Here is a 21,824-nt window from a genome sequence, read left to right as displayed (position 1 = left end):
GGCTCTGTGGCTAAGGAACTGTGCCTTTGGCTAGAAGGTTGCTGGTTCAAATCCGGCAGCCGGCCGAGGAATCCTACTCTGTTGGACTCCTGAGCAGGGCCCTTAACCCCACCTGCTCCAGGGGTGCGGTACAATGGCTGACTCTGTGCTCTGACCCCAGGCTCTTTCCCTATGTGTGTCTGTGTCTCATGGAGAGCAAGCTGTGGTATGCAAGAAGATAATTCCTAATGCAAGAAATTGAAAAGTGTTAATAAAGTGATGTTATTATTATTTAAATGAATGCTTCTGTTCTTCACTTTTTAATCACTTACAGCATTATCACCTACTGATTCACACAAAACAATGATAAAAAATGAATGAAATGATTTTTAAGCACTTACTGTACCTTTGCAATTTGAAATTTCTTTCAAATTATATTTTTAATTTAGTGCTGTAAAATGGAACACAGCATCAGGATAAGCAGTTAGGATTTAGTTATCCATAATACTCCTTTCTAACTACATGATTAACTACATCATTCCAACTACACACATCCAACACATACAGTAGATTATTCCAAATAAAACTGACAAAGCAGTATTTAATTGAATACTTTGTTTATTGTTTTATAAATTCTGAAAGTCCATATTAACACGTGGAAGCTGATATATCAGGTGAGCAGCTTAAATTTTCTTTTGTAGTTATAAGCATTCTAAATAGTCTTAGGTTAATTGTAGGTTTCTTTAAAAGATAATTATAATTCATAATTTTAAAAGATAATTCATAATTATAAATCATTCCCATTAAAATCAGGCAGTTGCACAATGATATGTAGTAAAGTAAAACAGCAGTAGGACTCATGCTGGCAACTCAACCTCCAACAATTATCCTTCCTAAATCCCTCAGATTACCAAGTGTGAACACCCTGCAGGTTTCATATAAAATCAATAGTCATAGGTTTAACATTAGCTTCTTTATGAGATTTAATACTTCAAAACAAAGACAAAGCTACAGTACTGCAAAATAAACACTAAAAATAAAAAAGGGTAACATTGCTAAATATTATTGAAACTGAAAATTGTGAAAAATAATTTAAAGAACCACACAGCTGGTTAAGATGTTGATACTGGGATTCCCTCTAGCCATGTCCAATAAAGAAGAGTATTCACTAAAATAAATTCAAAAATTAAACTAAACGATTTTTAAAGAAGTACTATTAACTAGCTAGTAGCCCTCCTGCTAAAAAGCTTACCATGCTAAATTTAATTTTGTACCTTCAAAGTTTTGATTTATAGGTTTTATTAATAGATTTACTATGCATGCACATACTGTACATACTAATGTAATGTAACGGCATAGTGCAGTAAGCGAGTTACAGAAGTGACATCATCCCCTCTGAAATACAGGCAGTGTAAAATTGTGCTGCTACGAAGACTCTGTCTTTTGGTGTGCCAGTCATCCAGTGTATAGGGATTAGCTCTGTACAGTATTTCAGAGCCTGCGAGAGGCTCTGCAATCCTAGCAGGGACAAGGAGAGCTGTACTCACACTGGTGCTGTGGCTTGGACTTCTCAGACTGATGTCTTATCAGTCACTGAGGTCGCTCAGTGACTGATAAAAGTCACTGTCATGGGAAAAGTCATGGGAAAAGGACAGATTCAGAGCAGCAGAATGTAAAAGGAAAGCTTGTGAAGATGTATAATGGTTATAAATTGAAATAGCTTTCTGTTAAAGAACACAATGCTTATTTTGCCTTTCCTTTTCCTTTCGAATTTTTTTCATATTGACTCCAGCATTCAGAAGACAACAGTTTTTAATGCTGCTGTGGTACATGAAGTCAAATTAGCATTGTGTTTCTTAGATGATAGTTCAATAACTAAGCAGAAGCCTACACAGATATTTTGTGAAACATTCAATTAAAATTTCAAGATCCTTTTGGATATGAAAAGGAAATCTTTCTCTCTGTCTAAGATGTGAAGTGGTATTACTATTACAAACTCAATGGAAATCGGTTCAGAATCTTTCATAGTACTTCCAACTTATTTGTTGCCAGCAATATAAGTAGGAGTATTCATGCTAACCTGTTTTACTATTCCTGTGTTCCACAAACTCATGACTAAAACTATGAAAGGAAACTCTTATAATCAATTACTTTTGTCAAATTTCTTCAAGGCCATTAAACTATTCAGAATTTAGGATCCTGTATTGATCATAGGAAAATGGCTTTATACAGTATGTGACAGAAATGTAAAATGGAATTCAGTTTGTATAGTTGCTGTTATCTTTGGCGTTTCAGTCATTTTTTCTTTTCATTTTTTAAAAGTTTCACAAAACTGTAATTTATTTTCTGTATTCAGTATTATAGATAGTAACTCCTCCATTTTGGATATTGCCAGTTTTTCAATTCCTGTTATTATACTCTGTTACTTGTCAAAATTACCAAATTACAGATTCACTTGATCCACGTTTATTCCTGGGGATAGTAAATCCTTCATAAGAAATTATACAGAAGTCACAATATCACAGAGCAGAGGGCCCTTATATTTCTGTTTTAGATCTTATTCCTATAACCTCTCCTCAAATTTCTTTGCCCTTTACCCAGTTTATTACTAACCTCATTAATGACTCCTTGAAATCTGGCCTGGTACTTCTAGTTATAAAGTTTGTTACTATCATATGTGTGTTTAAAAAAACCCAGTCTAGACCATTTAATAACTACCATCCTAGTTACAATAGCCCTTTCTTGCAAATCTCCGGAACAGATAGTAACAGTTCAATTAGAATGTTATCTTGTGTCTAAAGAGCTGTGTGAACCTTTCCAGTTGTTCAAACAAGTGACAGAGAGGTTTTTCCCTCTCCGTCACATTTCTTACATTGTAGCCTACAAAAATACTTAATCTAATCAATTCCAAATTCTAAATTTGCTACATTCCCTCAGTTTGCCCATCCATCCATCATTTTTTAACCACTTCACCCAATTCAGGGTCACAGGAGAGCCAGAGCCTATCGAAGCAAGCAACAAGTACAAGGAGATACACCCTGGATGGGACACCAGTCCATTGCAGGGCTCACAGAAACACATATTCACACCAGAATCAGTTCAGTTCTCCAAGATGACAGTTAACCTACCAGTATGTCTTTGGACTGTGGGAGGATACCAGAGCACCTGGAGGAAACCCAAGAGAACACAGGAAGAACATACAAACTCCACAAAGATAGCAATGCTAATCATAGCGCCACAATTCCACCCCCTTAATTTATGAATAGGAATATAAAACCACAAAAAGAAAGAACCATAAAAAGTATTGCATCTGGTCTTGCCTAAGAAATTCTACTTGCACTGTTGTTATTGATATAACAGACAAAGGCTATATTATCAAGTGATAAAATACAAAGTTAAAAGGAAATCAGGAATTTGTGCAATTTGATATTTTCCCATTTATTCTGTATGTCTTTAATACAGAACGCTAATAAACACTGAACAGTAAACGTAGTTTAATGTTTAAATATTAAATTAATAATTTTGACTAAATGAGTTTCATAAAAAAATACATCTAGTTGTTTTATTAGTATACATTAGAGAGGGAATTCAAGAATCATTTCCCTAAAATCAAACAAAAAAACAGACTGAGTTTGAAGGTGTGGACATAAAAATATGAAAAAGCTACTGCAAAAGTGTTAAATTGCTTTTTCAAAAATTATTAATGAAACAGAACTGCAAATAGAACTTGTAGTGCTATCAAGCTGCCGACAAAACATTTTTATGACTGAGTGCCATAGCGATGGTCTATATTTTAAAGACAAAGTGAATTACAGCAGCCATAATTTAAGAAAATAATCAAATTAAATCTGGTAAATGTTATGTATCCACATATTAGCAGGCCTAGTAATTAAGTCAGTACATTTTTGCTCATTCTGTACAGTTTTTTCTATGTTTTACCAGCTGCTCTGGTTTCATTCAACCAACAAAGACATGCCATTTAGGTTAACTGGTGACTCTAAACTGTCTCTGGGTGTTTGTGTGTACCCTACGATGGACTGTCATTCTGCCATAATTGTGCTTCCTACTTGTGTCCTGTGCTTCTGGGATAGAATCTGAGTTGGTGCACCAGGCCTAAGTAGCTGGATAATGGATGGTTAAATGGACAAAATATGATAGGTAATTTGAGCACGCAACTCAAGGTATATAGAAATGCAATCTTCTGCTCCATTATTCTAATATGACATTGTATTGATTCCCCGTGTTCAATTTTGAAGGCCACAGCGTTTTTATTCCTTTGAGCTCTTAATTAAGTAATGAACTAATTATTGATCTCATTGAACCCTTTTCTCAGTCTTAAGAAATGTTTTCATTAACAATCCACACTGAAAAGTAGAAAGAAGAAAGTAACGCAATGCTTTGACTGTGATGTCTTCTTCAGGTCCTTACTGTACATGTGATGAAGACTGCAAAGATAAAATAGTGTTTTTTTTCTTTCTACTTCGGTGTGGAATTGACTTCCATTTGGTCCTCTACAACTTTCATGCTGACAAAACTCCACACTCAAATTATTTTAAATGACTTGTAACCTTATGGGTTTGAAAAAGTCTACTCCACAGTTATAAAAGCATCTTAAAATATTTTCCTTTCAGAGGATAAAAGGTTCTCATGGCTCATGTGTCCAATTTGACCAAAATAGGTTACCTTGTAAATGAAATAGTATTAATTTCAATATCTGGCAAAATGAAAATGAACAAATTTAATGTATTTGCTTCTTAGAAGAAACTCAAAGGAAAAAGAAAACTTCCTACAAAACTCCCTTTCTGTATTAATTATTGTGTTATTATTATTATATATTATTTTAAATTAATATATATATTTCTTACATTATATACTAATTATATAATTTTGAGATTTTAAAGAGGTATTACAATTAATACAATTTTCATATGTAAAATGTCAGATTTATATAGACATAAGAATTCAGATGTTAAGAAAATAAAATAAATGTAGAATGTGTAAGGAAAATGTAGGAAATGTAGGAAAAGGTAATGCATCTGTTTCCTAAAACACACGATATATCTACAGTATATGTAAAACAAGTTTAACAAGTCAGGTATAAATCAATATATCTGAAAGAGTAAAGAATTTATACACTGAAAGCACATTTGCCATGTACTCTTTAATTAAACTTTGTTGAAAAATATGGGTTTTGATGCAAAAGTCAAAGTGTGTGTGCCATGGTATAATGAAAGGGTGAATATACTAATTGCGCAGAAGTTCTGTATGATGTCTACCTACTCATATTCTCTCAGTACCCTGAATACTCATCTCAGTGTCTTCCTTACTTTCACAGCAGTCGCCATTAAATCCCTCCCTGGTAACCAAGAAACAGATCAAAGCAACCACCTACCTTAAACCCTGCAGGACTCCACTGCAGAATCCCACAGGCCCCTTTAATTTAATTTCAATGAATTACAGAAGAAACTGAGAAAAGAGGAACTGTTGATTGGCAGAAACTTTAAATACATACTTCACTCAACCTTATCCTTACTCCTAAGGAATGTATTGTGTCATGGAAATTTTTAGAAGCAAACTACATTAGTATTCTTCAAATTCTAAGCTAGATTCTAGCTTATGTATGCATGTAATTGTTTTGTAACCAGTACTGAATTTAATATTATTTTCTACCATATACAGTATATATATATTAAACTACCTGTGATATTATATCACTCATCATTGTAGTCAAATATATGACATTTCTATGCTAAATAATTGTACATCCTAAAAGGAAGTATAACTACATGAATTATCAAGTTAATGAATTACCCTAAGATTATTTAAACAGAAAAAAAAATCAAGATACTCAGATAAGAAAATAGTGTTTGCATATACAGTATACTGTAATATACTAATATAGTACATACTGTATAGCATCAAAAACAGTAGATGTCCTGTTGAAATGGGTTTATTTTTTATCTGATCTGTTAACGTAAGTTTTGAAACTTTGCACATATTTTTAAATATTTTAACAAATTTGCTAAACAATATGCACCAGTATGGATGGTAATCTTTTGGTCAGTGAGAACTAAAATCCTAAATTATTGAATATCTGTACCTCTAATGTGCTTAATACATGAGGTTTTTAAATACATTTAAAGCAGAACATATTTTACATGGTTACTCTAAATGTTTTTTTAATCTTCAACACAAAAGGCAAAAACTGTCCAAGATGTGAGACATACTGTAAGCAAATACACTGCCTGTTTAATGATGTGCCTTTTTGTGATGTGCTTGTTTTATGTGAATGTTGTCACACCTACTTCAGTTTGTTCTGTTTTTTTATTTTTATTCCAAGATGGGATTTGGAATTTAGAATGGAATAATCATCGTCCACTGTTAAATTTTTTTACATGCTCATTCTAAACACCATACTGGAATGTTAATAATAATAATTAATAATAATTGCTTACACTTATATAGCGCTTTTTCTGGACACTCCACTCAAAGCGCTTTACAGGTAATGGGGACTCCCCTCCACCACCACCAATTAACAATACGTTAACCGACGTATTGTTAATTGTGCAGTTTGGTTTTAAAATAATTTGTCAGCAGAATAACTATGTCACTTCAAAGACTGCTGATACATAATCGCAACAGCTGATCCCATAGCAGGGAAGGCTTAAACAGAGAGTTCATAAAACGCAATTCCGTCATATCTCATCTTCCTTCCCAAACACTTACATTTCACGCAGTGCTGTCCAGAAGTCATTAGAACACCACAAGCCTTCTAATTTATTCAGCTTTAGACACAAAATTCATTTTACTTTAGAATGTATCTGTACTTTTAAAAAAAATACATGTTGCATTAAACTAACACAAACTTTGTGGTCATTGTTTTCTATTAATATGAAACTATACCCTATTTCCCCAAATTGAACAGTGTGGTAGATTATAATGCTGTCTTTACATTATAATACAAATACGTACATTGATCCATACTTTCACCTATTTTATAACATAACTTACAATAGTATTATTTTGCTTTTTAGCCACCATTGTTTTTTCCTTTTATTGATACAGATTAATTGCACGGGCTATAGTAAAGTAATAAAGAAATTTAAAAAATAACTTGTCTGCCTTGGCCATTTTCCAAAATTTGAAGTTGTTGGTTTGATTTAAAATCAACAAACTACCCCCACCTACTGTACTGTATAGAAAAGAAAATCCCAGGATGGGATACATTTTTAGAAACAATAAGATTATCATAAATATTCAGAAACCTTTATTGTATTGTCTTAGTGGGGAGAATGACATACTTTAGTTTTTCATTAGCCATTCTTATTGTTGCTTTCCTATGAAACCTGGATAAAGGCCAGGTTAAATCCATTTAATCTATGAGCCTATAATGAGTTCAAAACAAGATATTTTTTTAAGTAAGATTTCTTGCATGCATAAAATGGACAGCTCTGGTCATATACTGGGTTTACAATTTGTAGTCAGTGAGTAGGTTGTTTTCATTTAAATCAGAATTCCAATACATCGGGGAATTGCCAATTTATATTCCCAATACCTGATGGCATAATCTGATATCAGCAGATGAGTTTTTCCAAAAAGCACCTCACAAACAAAAAGCTATCATCAACACTGACATGTTTGAAAGCTGTTTTTGGGTGGTTGGCTGAATCTATAATTTAATCCATATAATGGTCTTTTTTTAGAGCTTTAATGCATGTTAATTATATGACTTTGTTATATAATTGATTTCCTTACTTAAATTCAAATTTAAATCTTATTTCTGCATTGGCAGTAAAAGGTACTTTATCACTATTTCCTAGGAATAGACATACAGTCTGATGTGAATGTTTTACTGAAAAGTAGTATTAAAATTCTAGTCTGCCTTTTTGGACACTTAAGTTCTCGTACACTTCACATTTAAGGCTATAGATGTAAAGCCACATTACAAAAGAGTACCCATTTAAGGTGCAGACCTACATAATTCTTTCCAGGATCTTGTGTGAAATGGCTGGAAGATTTGTCCACATTACCACTTCTTAAGAATATTTTTCTCAAACCATGAAAAACCATCTGTTTTTTAAAATCATTCTAGCTAGGTAGTACAGGTGAAAAATCATTTTCAAATCATAACTAATTTCCCCAAGAAAGCCTCCTGCTGGATAAGGTCATACATACATAAATACTGGGCACTTCAAAACACTTAATGTTTAAATCTACCCTGTTTAAATCAAATTATGGTTTTGATTTATTTTCTGTATTCAGTCAGCAATATATATGCCTTTGTAATGTTCTTACTTAGGGGTCTAGCTTGTATTTTTAATCATGCTTCAAAAATCCATTAAATGGTTCTACTGATTGTAAACAAAGCATCAAATTAAATAAATACAAAGCCCACAGGCTGTCTAGGGATCCAATTCAATAACGCTTTTTTATTAGCTGACAGAGAAAAAGCTCTTTAGATCTATAGTGATTGCTTGTTGATTGAATCCAAATAAATAAAGCCTGACATTTGTTCAACTCATTGCATTGCTTTAAAACTTAATTCTAAAAGTTTATTCAATTGAGCTTCATCAACAGAGCTGAATTATTTAGCGAATTGAGTGGTCCCCTGGAATTCGCCATGTTGCAGATTGACATACTATTTTGAAAACTGTATTTCTTTTCATTTTCATCTAGTATTTTTATACAATATAATTATGTCCTGGTGAAATCGGGATTTTGCCTTCCCCAAACAATTCCCAACCTTGATATTTGCATATGTACACTATGATCTTCTATAGGCAGTAATTTGTTTAATCCTTAAAGTAAATTAATATATTTTGAATCAGACTGCCATCTAGTGATTACAATATAGATACAGTATATAAAGTATTGGATTGTCTTTTAACATACTGTTAATAATACAGTATGTTAGCAATCCTATTGCATTTTTATATATTTTATATTTTATAAATATATTTTATATTTTATAAGGGATTCTGATTTTTTTCTTTTGAATGTATAGCCCATGATCTTGAATTCTAATTTTATTTTTGCCATTTATGTTTAAAATAGGACAAAAATGTGCCATATTAAGAACTACTACTAAGAAACATTTCATTTCATTTTAAAACTAAATGTTGTTCAATAGATGATGTTATTATATAATATAGTAAAATGTTAATAACAAAATTGCTATTGCAGTTTTAGTTATGATAACCCTTAAAAAACAACCTATTTAAAATACTGTATACATAAAACATATATCCTTTAATTTAGCTGTTCACCTCAAAAGAATATATAAATCACTATTGATTGAGCTTTCATACCTATATAAGACATATACTACAGCATGTTGTATTAATACGTATTAAAGTGTTCTTTCAAGTGCAATTGGGTCAGGTTTTTCCACAAAGAAACAGGATCAAGGATTTACAAGGTGACACTATTTTCAGTAAATATGGAATTTGAGTATAAGAAAGCTCCAGTTTAGCATAATTAAATAAGCCTTCATATGGCTCATGTGTTCACGAGTTTTTAATGTTTAACTGGCTTCCTAAAATGAGACAAAAGAAGGATACTATTTAACTATATATTGGAGTTTCACCACAATTTGCAAATCAATATGCTGGTGAGGTGATTGCTGGTAAAGTAATACATTATGATTACTTACACTTTTATAATGGATAATATTTCAAATTTCGTTTGACTATGCAGCTTTCAAACTAAGAGAAATGTTTTTTGTTTTTAATGAGTAAAATCAATCAAACCAAACACAATTGTATCCTTTTCAAAATGAAAATACTGTGATAAAGCTTAGTACCTTAACACCACTTTGGTATTACAAAGAACACATACAGTACATATACTGTATATATATAGTATATATCAGACACAACATCAGCAAAATTCTATTCCAGCTCATGCAGCAGTAAGCTCTTCTCTTTAGATACATGGCTTAACAAGGCAATCAATTTATTCATCGCTGACGAAATGTAGAGATACAAAAAGCACTGACTGGCAAGTCTCCTTTATTGTAATGTTAACACTTCTCGTGAGCTGAAATCTAAAAACACAGTACAGTATACTCCTTAGAAGAGTAGAGACTTGCAATGATTACGTAACTTAAGAAAATAATAAAATAGGTCAAATAGGCTAGAAGGAGCCCATGAAAATGCTACCTAATGTTTGTACTGGCGTTTATAAAAGCATTTTTGGTGCAAAAAAACACATTAAATTAATCCATATCAGAAAATATATATATAAAATAAAAAACAGATTTATGTGTAACTTTTTGATCGAATAATAATAATAATAATAATAATAATAATAATACATTGACTTTAAACTCTATTCGGTGCTATTAGCGACAGAGTATTTTGCATGAATCAGCATCCTCTTGTCACAATGGCATGGTGCAGTGAAGCCCGCAGAGCCGCAAAGCTTGATTTTAAACGGAAATGGCCTACTACTGGGTAGATGAAACGCAAAGAAACGAGCTGATCGTTTATCTGAAAGCATATCCGTGAACATGATGCTGTAAAAAAAAAGGTTGCAGTAATAACACTGTTGGTTTGTCGCGAATGAAAGATTTATGGGTTTATATTTTGAAATTACTATACAGTACTTCTTCCCAAGGAGATGCGGTATTTTTGGAATGCGGATACAATAATTGATCTGTCTCTCGGTAAGAAGCCAGACATAAATGTACATTTTCAGATCATTAAATGCAGTGTGTCAAGACGTGTGTGTCAGTGTCACTGGCGTTAATTTTATTATTCTATGTCACAATCCGTAACTGCTTGCCATTACTGGGTGTTCGAATTTGTAACTTCAGTTTTGGGGTCTCCTTGCTATTACAGGCCCGTTCTTAAAAGAAAACAATTTTAGATTTAATTTAGATGTACTTATGAATTGAGCTTTTCTTTAACTGCATATACTGTATACTGTAGCTTCCGATTAAAATCTTCCACTGGTCTAATGCACTTAACTGCAACTGTGATATGACTCTTTTTTTCGAGATTGCACTGGTTTTATGTAATCTTGCCACTGCAAATACCGAAAATAATGGTTTCCTCATTATCTTCAGCTCATATTCAGAGAAGCCATTTCTTACTGTTACTGTGGTAACCAACTTTACCTTGATCTCTCTCAAGCACAAATACACGCTGTCAAGCCGCGAAAATGGAGATTTCCAAATGCTTGTGCAATACAAAATGTAATAAGCTTTTAATAATAAGAGCAAATGATACGACAAAGTCATAAATATAAAACGATACGAACATGTTAATGGCACGTGTTTTATGGTTATCCTACGGATAGAAAGTTCAGTGGTTTTCCTAACCTGAAACACAAACACCAATTATATATTGCAACAACTAATAAAGCCTACTTGTAGAATTACAACGGTATCAGGCTAAACTGTCTTTGTCAACATGGGGAAGCATTCTTTAGAATACAACACATCTGCATTGGGAAAATATAATTGCGAAATACGTAACGTTATCTCATTTTGTACTGAAATTGTCATTTTAATTACGCGAAGACATATACAGTACGCAAGTAGGTTTATGGTCACACCCACGGTGAAAATATATTTTTCATTTCTAAAATTAATATACTGGTTTAATCTTGACGAGTATCTTAATTACTCACAACAATTGGTGACAGCAAAGCTGTTTGCTACTTCCAAATTGTCAATATGGGGCGTCAGTCTAAACTCGGATGTGCCGAATTGGACCATTCCTATTCGAAATGCACTGTATTCCTGATCTGCACCCCTTGGAAATAATCCCCCTGTGGAAAACAGGAAAAAAATATATCAGACAAGGAATGTTAGAACAACGAGTGATCATACTGTATACTTAAAATGAGCAGGATTAACTCTATTTAGGCGAAAGTAAATGTGTATTTTACAATGCATTTAATTTTGCGAAAATTTAAAAACGTTAACAATAAGATATAAATTAAATACATGTTTCACGAATCACCATATATCGGAATGCTGCATGCTTTGAATGTTAATTTAATCCTGTTAAATTGGGTATTTATTAACTGATTTTACAGTTACCCATTTATCTTGGTTTTACATACCGATTTGTACGCTGGGAGAGCCTCCAAACACCAGTCCCCATAAAACAGGTAGAAGGAAGATAGATATATTCATAATCTTGTGCATTTCCAAAGAAATATGACCACATCCACCGAATATTCCCTCGTTAAATTTCTCAGAAGAGTAGTCCCGATTAGATCCTATTCATAGTGGTGATGTAAAATTGAAAGAAACCAGATTTTTATTTCTGATGATAGTTAATTTCGAAATTCCTAGTTCCAGTTCCAACAATGATATAACGGTTTAATGCAGATTTTTCCCCTTTTCTTCCTGGCGATGTTTGTCCCACTGTATCAGTACCTTCGCTCACACAAGAGCACTGCACTTCTTTTCACTGCTCACTGGAGCTCTCCTTCCAGCATCACGGACAAGGGAGGAATGTTAATGAGGACGTAAAGGCACGAACATCGTCGAGCTCACATTATGTATTTATCTTATTACCTTGAAGCATACGTATATATATTATATATGTGTGTATGTACAGATAGGTCGATTTAAATACGATAATGGCATTTTAATTATACTTATTTGCACTATAAAATTTATTTCCTGTGCTTCATTTTTTAAGGAGTGGGTGTTTTAAGTGCACTCTCCTGAATTATATTTATATGTGGGCAGATTTTGAATCTTTGTGGGTTAGACTGTCATCTAAGAAAGAGAACACGTTTTTGTTTTGTATATCTTTAGGGACCTCGAAATATTATTGCTCTTTAAAATCTAAAGAAGTTTTTGTAGGATTAATCAATATTGATAAAACCTGTTTGTAATTTGTGACTAAAAGATTACGAACTATAAAGACTTACAATAATAACTGGTAGACATTTTGTATCTACATTTTTTTCTCTAATAGTACTACCCATATAACTCTAATCTTTAGTCAGTGGTAGATGCCAGTGAATAATTTGTAATGATTGATGTCCAGGTCTTTTAAACCATGAAGTCAATGACGTTAACATTTTAAGAAGTGTGTCACACCCTGCAAATTGTTTAGTAATGAAATTAGGTCTTATTAAAAAAAAACATGGTGTTTGCTAAGATAGCAGTGCTATCTGCAAGGAATTTACAGTTTGTGCTCAACATTTACAGTGAATTAGAATTAGAGAAGTCTAAGATAGGTTGACTATTTGAGGTCAATGAGTTAATGACTATGGAAGTGCATCTAAAACTGAGAATTGGAGACACTTTACCTAAGTGGTTGTAGGATTATGGAACAAGATATCCAGACACATTGTTGAAGCCGATAATCTGGCTTCTTCATATGGTAGGATAACATTCTTGGATCAATTAACTACTAACTACGAAACAGACTAGATGGGCTTCTCAATTGTAACATTTCTTAGGTTTTAATGAACTATTTAAAAACCTTTTTGGAGAATTAGTTATCATTTAGTTACTACTGTTAAGAAAAAAATATATTTAAAAGAAAAGTGACAGGTGAAATAGAAATTAAAAATCATATTAAAAGCTAATACATTTTTTCTCCCTTTCACACCAGGCACATACTGTATAGATGCATCATATTTAGATACAATATGGACAAGAATAAGAGTTTTACAGTATAACTACAGTATAAGCCACTGCATGAGAAGGAATGTCGTGTGTTTACAGTACATAACGTCAGAAAATGTAATTTAAAGAGAACTAAGCAATGTAATGATAACATAAATATTGTATTGCATATAATTCAATATTAAAACTATATTGTAAAGAAAATGATATCATGCATGTTCCAATGTATTCCATGTCATTTTAGTGCTTTGTTTTTTAGGACCATATACTGTATGTAGAATGGCTCCACACTCTTCATACAATATGTCAACTTATCTCTTTAAAATGAGTTTGGCTATTTCATTAGGTAAACACAGGAAGTTCAGAACCCTGGAGAAAACAAAATACAAGGGCATTACTTGGTGTAGTATGCATTTTCAGTACCATGGACAGAGGTGCAATGTAATGGGATGCCACGTGCAAAGGAGATATACTGTACTGCTTTAAGAGAGTTCTTCATTGCAAAACAGCGATAAACAATTGTTGCTCACAGAGACAACTCAATCAGGTCTGAGGGGTTCTTAAAGACAGCAAAGTTTTAGCAGATCTGCTAAAAGGTACATTTAAGAGTCAACCTGCCTATGTTGAGCATGTGTACCAAATTAATTTACAAAGACACTTAAACTTCAACAGCATCTAGTAAATTTAGTGTCTTCCCCATACAGTATGTAGGTATTGTAAATGCAAAGATGTCTTAATAAAAAGGAAAGTCTTCTTAGAACTGAATTGCATATCCTGAAGACACCCAAATTATGAGCTCATTGGGAAAGAAGAAAAAAGTTTTTATTTTTCTTGTTTGTGCAACATCAAATAATGAAAACCTTGTGATAGTTTGGTATCAGAGTTGTAAATTTAATTTCAGTGAAGGTTGATATAATTCCTCAATCTACAGTGCCTATAAAAAGTATTCACCCCCCTTGGACTTTTTCACATTTTTTTGTGTTACAGCATGGAACCATGATGTACTGTATTTAACTGAGAACTTTTGCTACTCATCAACACACAGTACTCTATAATGTAAAAGTAAAAAAAAATCCAGATATTTTACTAAATTAATTAAAAATAAAAACCAGAAAATAATTGAATGCATAAGTATTCACCCCCTTGCTTTGACACACCTAAATTACCTCTGAAGTAACCAATTTCTCCAAGTCACATAATTACTTAATTGGAGTCCATCACGTAATACTTTTCATAGACACTATATGAAAAATGTGTGGATTCAATTTATGATAGTAGAGTACAGTGAACTGATGCATGCATGTGTATGCCTTCTTGGAGAATGGATTTGATGCCTCTTCTCTCTTTTTCCCATATATCTTATATTGACTATACAGTACATCTCAAGCACAAACATATGTAGTTACTTATATTAAGAACGATTTAAATTCATTAAAAGCTCTGATTAGCAAGTGGTCTGCTTGGGTATTTAAGTGGCTAGCTCTAAGTATCCAAAGTTTGTCAGTCCTCATATCACCATGTCCAGAGAATGCTCTGCTATCCTATAACATAAGAGTCTATGCTTGCCTTGTTTATACCGGTGTCCATTCTATAAATCTGTTCATTCGTTCCTTATTTCCCTGCTGTTTATTTCTCATATTGATTTCCTATACCAAAAATATTTTTAAAAATCTGTATTTTTCAACTGTCACAATTTAGCAGAGAAGACCCTATTGTTAATTACTTTAATTGGCATGCAACTATGAATATTCAAGGTAGCTGTATCTGTGATAACATGCACAGTCAGTAAAAAGGGGAAATAGTGTATTTTGTCAAATTAAATGTACTATGCCTTAACCTCAATTTTAAGTGACTTGATCGACAGGTGCTTTCACTCTTCACAGTTGTATTGGTTTCCATCTTCTTTTCGTACTAAATGCCTAATCTGACTGAAATGAGCCATAACTATAACTCATAATTAATCCAACTTTGACTTGTTTCCTGAATTAATATCAAATTTATACCATTTACATTAATTTGTCTGCATGTATTTACATTGAACTTACCTACATGGTATTTACACTACAACTGTGCATTTATGTTAAAGCCTAGTTGGGAAGACATACAGTTTTAAGATCTGTAAAAGGTACAGTAGTTTTCAGTCACCATTAGCTTTATGTGAAGGAATCTTCTAATATATACTGCTTAGTAGTAAACGTCTACTGTATGTACAGTAGACATGCATTATTCATAAAGACCCAAGAACGTAAGAACAAGAGGAGGCCATTTGCCCCATCTACCCTGTTTGGAAGTTATAAGTTTACTGCGCACACATACTATACATATATCTGATATTAATATTCTGATATCAAGATAAAAATGTTAAATATTTTTGTGTTCATATTACGAAAATGCAAGACAACACACAAGCAATATAAAATGCAAGCCCAAGTTACAAAGTGCTCTTTGGTGGAAAAAAAAATCATATCTACAAAAAGAATCACAATGAAAAATACCAAAACACAATAACCTGAAAAGAAGTTTTAAAAGACCCTTCAAAATATACTGTAGCATACTTAGAAAAATAATAGATACAACTCTGACTGACAGCTGTCCATTTCCATCATTTGTGTTGCTGTCCACCCACTTTTCCAGTAAGAGAAATGGTTAATGCTAAAAATATCTGATGCTTCTATACAGTATATTAAATATATTAACAATGACATACATACAGGTACAGTACATTACCTCTAAGTCAATATTGCTATGACTTACAAACATAAAAAAGTTAGAGGGAGGATATGAAGTGAGAGGAGGATATCCTGCCATCCCAGTAGGTCTTTGTAAATCAATAGGTGAAATAGTTTTATAACAGAATCCATTGTGTTTTCTTATTTATCTGCTATAGTGTTCATAACATATTTAAAATGCTACAATGGTATCACTATCTATTATATACTGCACCAATACACCTTTTACGGGGTGTGACACTTTCTAATGGGTTGACTGACAAACAATGACTTTGACATTGTACTGTAGCATGTAATTATAAATGCAACATTTCATTTTTACGTGGAACCTATTATTCTATAGTGCATAAATTGTAGTCTACATTATACGTTTTCCTTCATTTCCATAATTATTTTCAATAAATGTTTCAGCTCTATTCAAAATAGAATTCTATTATAGCAACATTTGCTGTTCTGCAGTCCTTGTGTAATTAATTATCTTCTTTTCTAATTTAATGATTCAGGACACATTACTTTTGCTTAAAATGTATAAATGAAAACTAATATTGTACAATGGTAGTGTACCTTCTTAGTTTTGTACAGTATTTTGCTGTATTTTCATGATTTTCATACTATTTCAGCTTAAGTGAAAACAGCTCTGCACATACAGTATCTTTAGGTTGTCCTTTAAGTTGGTTGTTGCCATGACAGAAGACAATAAGTTAAGACATTAAGTTACTAGGTTACATTAGGTGACTAGGTATCTTAGAATGCCACATTAAGTTTCCTAGTCTTACTTCGTTGAAGGATGTGGAATAATATTAAAGTTCTCAGAGAACCGCAGTGCTTCTGTAGTTTTCACTAAGCCTTTTTGTGAAAAGATGTGCTTGAAATAACAATCCAATATCCTTTCAGTTCTTTCTCTGAAGTCATTATTTTTCCTTTTATTTTCAAAGATTGGGGCATTGGCAGTGTGTTGCCTTCCACAGTTTTGACTTGTGATTTTGTTTAGCAGCTCCCTCTTGTTTGACCTAGTAACTGTCAACCCAGTTTATTACTAGTATTATTCTTAATTTTATACTTTAGAGCTCCCTGTATCATGCTTCAATGGTATTGAGAGCTTTCAAGTCAGATGTGCTTATACTGTATCATTTTTGTATTATTGTTTCATGCCATGGCTTGCCATGGCTTAGATCATTTTAAATGTAAAGGCAACACAATATTTAATATTGAATTTTAAAGGTCCATTTTTAAAGGACCCAATGACCCAATACCTTTTGCATTAACTGTTTATACACCTGGTATATGGTAGATAGGTATGTCATTTGTGCAAGTCTTCCTGCATTGTTTAATATTACATTCAAAAACAGCAAAGAGCTCCTTACAGTATTACATGCTGATGGCCTACTTCACATTACATTTTGCCACCTCTGTTCATGCAAATCAATGGTATTGAGGGTTTTCAAGCAGTCGGATATGCCTATTAACACTCCCTGCTGTATTCTTACCTTTGTATAATCCACAGCAAGCTGTTTTTGCTTGATCACTTATGGAGTTTACAACACAAATTAGGGAGGGATGGCAGAAGCCAAGTTCAATTGGCCTTAGCTGCCCTAAATTGTAATCGTTCCTGATGTCATTTCCTCACGTTAAAAAAAACTACCCATGCTATATGTAAGTCTCTTCTCTACTTCTCATTCATCTTTTGCATCCCTCTTCCATCCCATCTCCATGTTTGCAGCTACCACAAAAAGATGCTACAGTATGCCCAATGGGTGTAAAATAGATTTAGGCTATGAGCAATATGATATGTACAGTATACTGTGTTCTTGCTGAGGGTAATTCTGATTGTACCAAAGGCATAACCTGTCATTCAAGACATGCAAGAAAGATGTATTATAAGTGTTATCTGACATGGAAATACTAAATGATTGTCTGGTGTCTAAACTACACAATTTGTATTATGCAATATTATCTCTAAGAAGTGTTGTTAAAATGTTGCATTTTTATGTGGCAATACAAACAATTTCCAGAAAAAAAATTTCTTTAAAAATAATTAAAAAATGTCCAGAAATACCTCATACAAAAAGTTATAACCCAAATTCTAGTATAGCTTTTATAACTAGGTTCTAAAAACATAGGAAAACATTTTTGTTGCACCCTTAAGTCTTATTTTTATTTAGAAGATAATAATGCTAACACTTTAGAATGTTATAAAATATTTTTCAACCGGGACTACAGTGATTCAGATATAATACTGTACCTCATTCTTATTATTACTTAAATTACATCCATAGGTAAGATATTATTGTGAACCGCAAGTGTGAAAGTGATTATTGGCACTGTGTCTATTACAGATGATAACTGGATTGTGCTCTATTCTCCCATGGCAAGAGAGACTGTTTTTTAGGATGGGAGAATTCTCTGCACTCCGAAGACTGTTGCAGTCTCTGAAGCCAGAGCTGCCCGTGATTGAAAAAGAGTGGGCACAGAGCTGCCAAATCACATTAGTGCCATGATTTGAATTATACAGAGTGATGTCTATCGGTTGCTGAGGAGAAGAAGGAGGAGTTTAGAGGGAGAGATTGTGACACGGCTCATTCATTACAGAAAAGTGACATCACCTCAGTGGAACCTGGATGGTACTGAAATCTCTCACAGTAGGAGCCTCAGTTTTTCAGCATGGCATAATTCTTCACTGTCTGGGAAAGGATGCTATGTGGTTTTGAAGCAGAAGGTGCCAATGAGCAGACGTGATAGAATCCCAGCCAAGGCAGGGCCTCAAATATCACACAATGACTAAAAGCAAGAACAAATACAAACATCTGTCATTTCCCCCAACAGGAATGACTACGAATCTAGGCACTATAAAGCAGGAACTAAGTCGGTACAGAAAGACAAAGGGTGCAACTTAAATAAAAGCAGATGAATCTTTATCACAAATGGCTTCCACAGTATCATCCACAAAAAACAAAAACAGTCTCTCTCTTTTTGCAGGAATGCAGCTTGAAACACAGGGAACATATTAAAGTAGGTAAGTATGTAACTAGTACCACCTCAACTGGTAATATTCCAATCCCTTCTTTCTCAAAACAAAACAAGGAAATTGGGGAAAGGATAGGAAGATACTAAAACAGCTTACTCTCTATTACTATAGACTCTACTACAGTAAATACACTAGAAACTGGAAGTTATTTCCCTTCACCATATTGGTCTTGTTTATCTAAACAGGAATACCACAGACTGTATACAAAAGTCCAAAAAGCAATATAGACCACCTCCTTACAACTTAACTTATATGAGCTTTAGTTCTTATATCAAGGCATCTTGAGGTAACAAAGAATGATGACAAAGGAAAGGCACAGTACATTCACAGCAATAGGACTCAGATGTAAAAAATATCTTCAGATAGCTCAACTGAACCAAACATGGAGACGTTCTACAAATAATATGATAGAAGGTGAGGCAGCGTTTTACCAACAGTAGTCTTAACTTCAAATACATTTCAATAACTCTGCACTTCACTTTTCACACACTCATGCTTGCCACAGCCCTTGCTATAGACCTGCTACTTATTTTTACATGGATGGAACACAGACAGATCTTCCTGGATAGACTTGTTCAAAGATCATTTTGGTAGTTTGTTGAAGGTTCTTCAACAATAAAAAAACAAAGCCACCACATGGTATAGCACAGACTTTGATGTCTTCAACATTAGTTTTGGTTCAATGAGAAAAATACATTCTGAGTCCACGTTCTCTCAGAAATCCTAAGTGCCTCATGAATTGAATTGAAAGATGTACAGTAAATTGAAGAATGTAAATCTATTTAACCCATAATATGTGGTTGAGGACATTGTGGGATAAGGAAACATTCAGTTTTCTCAGTCACTGGAAACCTTTCTATCACAAATGTAAAAAAAAATCTGAAAAGGATATAAGGAGGAAGAAGAGCTAACAAAAGTACCAAAGGGAAAAACAAATGAACTTCAGGGAAGAACAAAATAGTCCAAAGAACATGTTATTAAAAGCTTTCTTATACACAAAATAGAAAAAATAGAAGCTACTTCATGAGCCAGTAATTATGATGTACAGTAATTGGAAATGCTGAAACATGGATTTCAAAAAGTGATAGACAATAGAAAGAGATAGTGATGAAAGTAATATACAGTAATTGGATATACAACATTCCACAGTGGCTAGAAAGATGGAAGAGGTGGAAGTGCAGCACAAAAGAGCATCAAAAAGATTTTCGGGTGCATGTACATAACCTAAATGAATCAAGGGTTTGAGAATCTATACAGGTCAGACCTATAACAAAACATTCAATAGATGTTGTCAGAGCACCAATGAAAGGGAATGCCAGTGTTGACTGTGTCTTAACAAACAACCAAAACAAAGTGAGGAAATTAGTGGTGAGATAACCATTAGGAAAATGTTATAATATAGTGTAATTATATCATAGTAATATATCATAGTCATAGTCATAGTTATATCATAGTATAATTATATCAAAGTAATTTGAGAACATGTAATGGCTGTGAAGATTAAAGATCTCTCCAAGTCCATTGTTTCCCATTTCACCTCTGACGGCCATGACCACTCTAATCTCTCCGTCTGTGTTCTCAAAGATGGTTTTCTGAACTCATACTGTACATCAGAAAGACTACAGAAACCAAAATTATCCTGCAGCTAGGATCACACCTTCCCCCTTCTCTTAACGACAGACTACGTTTCTTCTAAACCTTCTCAAATCATTGGAGGTTTCATTTCACACCTCTCTACACCTATTCTGACTTCACACCTCTTGATTGGCCTCTCGTTCTGTCCCCTGCTCCCACCTCTCGCTCCTCCTCCCAGCCTTTGTTCTCCCACTACATTACCTTTGCTTACTGCCCTGTCTTTCTCACACTTGAAGAAGGCTCCACGGCCGAAACTTTGTGTTTTCTTTCTTCTTTTTTTCAGCATGGAATAAACCTATTACTTGTTCCTTTCCAGCCTATGCATGCTGATGCAGCTACCCACCTGAACTATATAGTACTGTATGTTTTGTACATTCCAAAATAGAAGTTTCCATTTTTAAGTAAGCAGACTATAAAGAAATGACTTTATTAGAAGTGGAATGGGATATGATTGATATGGAATGAGTAGGAAATGGATGGAAAAGTTTTGGTTAAAGATGTTCTGCTTCAAGCACAGGTCAAGAGTAAGCAAATCCAAGGATAGAATTCAAATGGCCCAAATAAAAAAAAAATCAATTAAAGAAATATGAGGTGCAACAGTACTTAATAATATTTAAAAGATTATTTAAAGGAATAAGATCCAGTTTGAAAAAAAAATCGGATTAGCTGCAAACCCAGGTTAAAATTATATCAGAAAAGGCAAAAAAAGAGCTGTTTTTTCTTTTTTTCTATATTACAAAGCAAAACAATTTAAAACTGTTAGATAATAAAAGGGAAATGCCGAATGGTTTAAATTAAAATTTCACTCAGGTCCAGCAGAGAAAGAAATCAGAATCATGCCTCTGGGTGAAGATGG

The 21,824-nt window shown here is 33.3% G+C and overlaps 1 protein-coding gene across 5 annotated transcripts in view; it reads right to left on the bottom strand.

The window, feature by feature from the left end:
* gria2b (glutamate receptor, ionotropic, AMPA 2b) overlaps positions 1–12,473 on the bottom strand; it is a 73,155-nt gene extending 60,682 nt beyond the window's left edge. For 3 of the 5 annotated variants that reach the window (XR_015938665.1, XM_088633256.1, XM_088633259.1), the window contains exons 1-2: positions 12,052–12,470; positions 11,614–11,754 (exon numbers count right to left, since the gene is read on the bottom strand). Coding sequence is in view for 4 of the 5 variants with exons in the window: in XM_088633256.1 (XP_088489382.1) it covers positions 11,614–11,754; positions 12,052–12,136 (226 nt within the window). In the remaining variant the exon portion in view is untranslated. Of the gene's footprint in view, positions 1–11,613; positions 11,755–12,051 lie in introns of all 5 variants that reach the window. The other 2 variants (XM_088633257.1, XM_088633258.1) reach the window with 2 other exon arrangements.
* Positions 12,474–21,824: the final 9,351 nt, after the last annotated feature.

The sequence above is a fragment of the Lepisosteus platostomus genome, chromosome 1, assembly GCF_059453375.1.
Source record: "Lepisosteus platostomus isolate fLepPlt1 chromosome 1, fLepPlt1.hap1, whole genome shotgun sequence".
In the NCBI taxonomy this organism is placed as follows: domain Eukaryota; kingdom Metazoa; phylum Chordata; class Actinopteri; order Semionotiformes; family Lepisosteidae; genus Lepisosteus; species Lepisosteus platostomus.
This window is presented reverse-complemented; position numbering and strand designations above follow the sequence as displayed.